Source organism: Eulemur rufifrons, chromosome 9, assembly GCF_041146395.1.
Source record: "Eulemur rufifrons isolate Redbay chromosome 9, OSU_ERuf_1, whole genome shotgun sequence".
Lineage (NCBI taxonomy): Eukaryota > Metazoa > Chordata > Mammalia > Primates > Lemuridae > Eulemur > Eulemur rufifrons.
Window position 1 is genome coordinate 11328484 of NC_090991.1, and position 6321 is coordinate 11334804.

Here is a 6321-nt window from a genome sequence, read left to right on the forward strand (position 1 = left end):
GGACTCCACTTGCTTGCTTTTTAATAACGGAACAGAGAGAAGAACACAAGGCCAGGAGCTGGGCTTAAAGGAAAACAGGACTAGGCGAGCTCCTGTGAGAGGGGTGGGTTGAGATGGGGGCCCAAGGGGGCTGTTAATGCCTAGTTTGGAGGCGAAAGGCAGTTGGAGAGGCTGAGGAAGGGGAAATGCCTTCATTTCAGCAATGGGGGCTATTCTAATGGTGGAACTAGTTTTTGGTCCCTCAGGGGGACCATCAGTATCTTGGGCACAGATGGTCTCTCCTTACTCCTCAGACTCCAGGTCCATCTCCCAGGGATTGTAAAGGGGGTTCCTATTGGCTGTAACAATGCTGAAGGAGGGCAGAGAGCGCAGCCACCTGGAGGAACAGGACTCCTCCTGGCCCAGGGGACTCCAGGGAGACCAAAGCAGCTGTAAAGATAAAAGAAATTGAAAAAAATACAAAAGTAGGTCTTTCTCGAGATTTCCTAGTTCCAAAGCCCACGTACCCTCCAGTCTTTGGCTCTCACCTACTGTATTTTTGCTCCTCCCAAATCCAGCTATCCAACCCGGCTCACAGCATCTGCTGTCTTTCGGTGCAAGACCAGGGGTCCACATCACCCTCCACCACTCCACCATGTTCCTCTCCAATCATACCTGAGCTCTGCCAGGAGTGAGCAAATGGCCCTCTTCCTGTGGATAGGTTGCCCTTTCTTCTTCCTGATCAGGGTGTTCAGTGGTGCTGGGGAATCCACAGCCCTCTTCAGCAAGCACCAGGGACTCACGTGCAGCCCCAGAGCTGCCCCACTGGGCCTTCTTCAGTCTGTGGAGACAGACTTAGGAGAGAGGTGCTGGAAGCCATGCTTCCTGTCTCTCCATTCTTTACCTTTCAGTTCTGAAATACTTCCTGCTGCGACCCAAGGGTGTAGTCATTTGACCTCCAATCCTCCATTTCCAATTTTCTGCTTTTCTCAGACTAAAGCATTTTTATTCCAGGGACTCAGAGGTGACCCCCTAGCTCCCCACTGTCCTCCAGTTCTATGTATGTGCTTTCCTGTCTTCAGGGACTCCCTTTCCACTCCTTCCAGCTCATGTGGCTCTCCCTCTATCCTTCAATTCCCTCCTCCTTTCCACATTCTAGAAATTCTGTTTCAATCACACCAAGCCCATGGCTCCTTCCCAGACAACCTCCAATTCTCTCAAAGCTCTCAACCCCTTCCTTAACTCAAACCATCCTGCCCCCAAACCCTGCTTGGCTCCCATAACCCAGATGTCTTGCCTCCTTACTCATTGATGGTTCTCTGGCGCCTCCTTAGGTCCTCCAGGTGATAAGAGACAGCCCTTACCCGGGCAGGGATGCCCCCAGGTCCCTGCTGCATTCCCTCCATACTCGACCTCCTTCTCTTTCTTCTGCAAAGCATCTCAGGGGGTGGGAGCCCCTCAGGAGGGTACAGGCCAGGCAGGGAGAAACCAGTGCCTCTCTGTGCCAGAGAATGGGGGAAAGGAGCTAGAGGAAAGAACTGGGTCTCTCAGGGGAACTTGAACTGAACTAGGGAGTCAGGGGTCTTGAGAAACCCAGCTGTAATCTTGCAAACATGATGATTGATTCATGGAAAGGAGGGTCTGGTCAGTGCACTGGTTGGGGAATCCCAGAGGGAAGAGGTAATAAGGAGAGCTGGGGACATGATGATGGTGCAATTTTAACAGAGAAGTATGGAAGGGCAGAGAGATTGTCATACCAGCAGGGGTGGAATGTACTTTTCCTCTCTCCAGGTGGGGCTGTGAAACACAAAGAAAAGGGCTAAGTGCAGAGAGGACACCCCCATCCATATTCCTTCTCTAATGACCTCTCCCAACCTCCTGTCTGGCATAAGGAGCTACAATGTCCAGCCAGTGGAAAATTATCCCTAGACTAGGGCTTATTGCTGTAAGGATTTATGGCAGTTAAAAATTACACAGCCTCACCTTCCCACTTCCAGTTAGTTTCCCCTTTCTCCTTTTCTACTTACCTGGGCCTTTGACTAAGGTTCTCCCAGAAGGCATCTCCATAACGCTGGGTCATTGGTCTGAAGCTCTGGGAAGGCCTGTGTGGGGGTGGAGATCGGCTGACCACCCTGGAACATCTGAGGCGAGGACAAGGTAGGCTCAGGTCTGGCTCTTTCCTTACGGCACCTACTCACCCCAAGGATTCAGGTGCCCATCTTTCTGTGGGACCATACAGCTGCCCACGTTCCCTCAGGCCATGTCCTCTCTTAACCAATCTGGCTGAGGAAAGTGATGATGCCTTTGATTTGAAAGGACACTGAGGGTGGAGATTGGCTATTGTTTGAGCCTCAGATCTCACTGAACCTCACATTTCTACACCTCATAGCCAGAGAACATAATGTTTAGCAAGCAGAGTTGTTAAAGAGGAAGGCCCTGAATACTTAGGTGATATGACAGGCAGGGTTCCTTTAAGTCACTGCAAGGATCCAGGAGAGAAAATCTCTGTTTACCCCTACTTTGTCTCCCCTATCTCAGGACTAATATCTTTGTGTTAAGAGATAGGGAGAAGTGTGCAGAGCTGTTAGAGACCAGTGGCCCTCACTTCCAAAGCCCACAGATTGAATGATTACTGCACTCCTGATCTCTAAAAAGTGGAGTGTTCTAGGGCTTAGGCCTGGGGCCCTTTATCTTCTCCATCTCTTCTTAGGTGATCTCACCCAGACCCATGACTTTAAATACCACCAATGTGCCAACACCTCCCAAATCTATATTTCCAGCCCTGGTTCCTCCTTGGGCTCCACTCAACGTCTCCTCCTCAGCCTTCCCCCTCTCCCTGAAAGGCACCCCAAATGCCCAGTTGCTAGGTCCAAAAACGTGGTGTTCATCACTTTCTGTCACCTCCCATGTTCAATCCATCAGAAAGTCCTGTCAGTTCTACCTTTAAAAAACTGCATACCCTAATTTGACCACTCCTCACCATTTCCACCCCCACCACCATATTCCTGATCATCTTCCCATTCCTGGACTATTGCAATGGTCTCCTCCTCCTCTCCCTGTTCCCATTATCAGCCCCCAACAATCTGTTCTGTACAAAGCAGTAAGAGTAGTTTTTTAAAACATGATCATGTGAGGGCCAGGCATGGTGGCTCACACCTGTAATCCTAGTACTCTGGGAGGCCGAGGCAGGAGGATCACTTGAGCTCAGGAGTTCAAGATCAGCCTGAGCAAGAGCGAGATCCTGCCTCTACTAAATATAGAAAAAAATTAGCTGGGCAACTAAAAATAATAGCAAAAATAGCCAGGCATTGTGGCTTGTGCCTGTAGTCCCAGCTATTCAGGAGGCTGAGGCAGAAGGATTGCTTGAGTTTGAGGTTGCTGTGTGCTGTGAGCTAGGCTGACACTACGGCACTCTAGCCTGGGTGACAGAGTGAGACTCTGTCACAAACAAACAAACAAACAAAAAAGATCATGTGAAATGATACAAGGTTTGAGATATACTTCAAAATAATTTGAGAAGTAGGGAGCTAGATGGGATGAGTGTAGAAATGAAAAAATTATCCATATGATGATAATTATTGAAGATGACTAAAAATGGTACATTGGGTTCATGATACTATTTTCTCTACTTCTGTATTTGTTAGAAATTTTTCCATAATAAAAAAATTAAAGAAAACATTTTTCCATAATAAAAAAATAAAAGAAAAAGAAAGGCTGCTCACGTCACTTACTGCTTAAAACCTTTCACTGATTTCTTACTGTCTTTAGAATAAAATCCAAACTCTTCTTGATGACCTGTAAGGTCCTGTGCAATCTGACCTCTGCCTAACTCTCTGACTTTACTCTCTACTCTTCCCTTGATCACCAAGTTTCAGTTACACTGGTCTGCTTCCTGTTCCTAGAACATACCAAGCTTATTTCTTTCTTGGGGCTTTTTTTTTTTTTTTTACCTACTATTCCTTCTTCTCCCCCTGCCCCACCATTTTTATGTTGACTAGCTCCTTCTCATTTTTCAGATCCCAATTCAAATCCACCTCCCCAGAATAGTCTTCCACAATCACTCTATCTAACCTTGTGTCTCTCAAGACATTTAATTTTCCATTATTTTATACTCTTATTTTTTTAATGATACTCATCGCTAGCTGAAATTATATGTATTTATATGTTATGCATCCCCTCCCTGCCAGGATGTAAGCCCTATGAAAGCAGGACCCCATCCTACTAATGGCTTAATCACTCGTGCTTAATACAGTGTCTGGAACACTGCAGTGTTCAAAAACTATTTGTTGAATAAATTCATGAATCATCAATCCCCTGAGACCAGGCATTGAGCTTCCTGATCCTTATTTCCTAATCCCTTTAGGGAAGGACCCAGGCATGCAATCTTCCCCCCATCCCATCCCCATCCTCCTCACCCAGTGGGGAGAACTCACTTGGCAAAGGGTATGAGGCTGTCTTCCTCTTCCTGTACCTGCATGACTGGACTGTCTCCTCTTTGGTGCCGGGAGAATAAAGGAAAATGAATCATTACTCAAGTAATGGCTGTAAGAATGAGACCAGTAGCAGATCTAGAGACTAGAAAGAAAATGTGTGGATCCTGAAAAAGGAAAGAGACCTTAAAAGTTATGTCTAGTGCTGGACTATTAATTGAACATACAGGTTGAAGATGGTGAGCACAGGAAAAGTAGATGTGATAAAAGGTAAACGGGAAAGAAAATTTTCTGAAGCTAAATGTATAGAGTAAGTGAAATTTACAGATGGCAGTTAAGTGACTTAACTGGCAATATGGGATGATGAAATGGAAAAGGGTGACAGGTGGAGACTGGATGGGGCAGAGGCATTTGGGTGTAGCTGGTGGTTGGGGGAAGTTAAAGAAGTGGCAGAATTGAGGGCTGGTAAATGAATCAGGTATGAGTGAAAGTTAAGTGTCAAAAGAGTGGTTGGTCAATTGGTCACAAGGAAGGAAGGCACAGTTGGGAATGTCTAACGTAAGAAGGTGCTGGGCACGGTGGCTTATGCCTGTAGTCCCAGCCTGTTGGGAGGCTGAGGCAGGAGGATCACTTGAGCCCAGGGGTTCGAGGCTGTAGTGAGCTATGATGGTGCCACTGCATTCCAGCCAGGGTGACAGAGACAAGGCCCCATCTCTAAAGACAAAAAAATATTAAAAAATGAAAAAAATAAAGCAAACACTAACAATAACAATAAAAACAAAAGGGGAGCAGGAGGTCAGCTGCACAGAGCCAGGAATTAGGGACAGCCAAGGATGAACTGAGAGCCAGCTGGGCTGGATAGAAAAGGTAATTAAGAATACTAGATAAGTTAGGAGAGTGCACATAAGTTGCACAAAGGTTAAAGAAAGCAAATTGGAAACTGTTAGAGATGAACTAGTATTTATCCAAGAGAAACTAAGAATGGGCTGAGAAAGCAGTTACATGAGGTGAAAAATGGAGAGAGGAGTAATTAGGCCTGAGGTGGCAGATGGGGAGGATCGGGCTGAAAGGGGGGTGGGGTGTCAGTGGATGGGCCAGAAGGGGGTCAGCAGGACACTGAGGGGCATTGAGACCTCAGGTAGTTTGGGCCTCAGTGGGTGACCTAGATCCAAGGGGCAGGATGGAGCTTAAGGAAGCCAGACAGGATCCTCCACAGCTGAAGGGACTAAGGGGACCCTTGGCAGGTGGACTGTGGCATGGCCAGACCTTCGGGGCAGCCAAGCCCGAGGGCATAACTGGAGGCCGAGGAGTCCCTCTGGCCGTGGGCCCAAGACTGAGGGGGCAGTCTGGGGCCGAAGGGCCGGGCGAGGTCGGGAGGGTTGGCCTGGGCCTGAGGAGGGAATTCCCGCCTGAGGAGGGCTTGCGGGCCTGAGAGGGCAGCCGCGCCGAGGAGGTTGTTTGGGCCTGAGGCAGCGGCCAGGGCCGCCTGGACAGCCGAACTTGAGGGCCAGGCGGAGTCAGAGCGCCTGACTGGCTGCGCCGACGTCGACCGAACGTGGCCCCCGCACCTGAGGCAGCTGCGCGGTGAATTCTAGAACTATGGGCCCGGCCGCGAGCTGGAGAGACGCCGCGATTGGTGCCGCGGGAGTAGCCGGCCGGCGGCGCGCGCCTGGGGGCGGGGCCTGAGCGGAGCCGCCTCCTGGGCGGGGGCCAGACAGGAGGCTCCGCCCCCTGAGCGCGCCTCCGACGGCGGCGACGTGCGCGAGTCCGGGGCCTGGGTCCCTTGCAGGGTGTGCCCCCACCTTCCCCCGCTCCTCAGGCACTTGTAACTCTGTCGCATCGCGGCGTTCTGCTCCGCTTATGTGTCCTCAACTAGTTCCCGCGTCCCCGCTCGGTGGGCCCCACAGTCCGG

General features: G+C 49.6%; 1 protein-coding gene across 2 annotated transcripts; it reads right to left on the bottom strand.

Moving 5' to 3' along the window:
• Window positions 1-44: 44 nt before the first annotated feature.
• INCA1 (inhibitor of CDK, cyclin A1 interacting protein 1) lies at window positions 45-6316 on the bottom strand. 2 transcript variants are annotated; one of them, XM_069483409.1, is made up of 7 exons: window positions 6212-6316; window positions 4413-4472; window positions 2007-2120; window positions 1737-1776; window positions 1285-1478; window positions 655-820; window positions 45-429 (listed from the first exon to the last, which is right to left on the bottom strand). In XM_069483409.1, the coding sequence occupies exons 1-7, from the start codon at window positions 6247-6249 to the stop codon at window positions 283-285; spliced, it is 759 nt and encodes a 252-aa protein (XP_069339510.1). In that variant the 5' UTR covers window positions 6250-6316; the 3' UTR covers window positions 45-282. The 2 variants fall into 2 exon arrangements, with proteins under 2 accessions (XP_069339510.1, XP_069339511.1); XM_069483410.1 differs by lacking the exon at window positions 6212-6316 and adding an exon at window positions 5978-6030.
• Window positions 6317-6321: the final 5 nt, after the last annotated feature.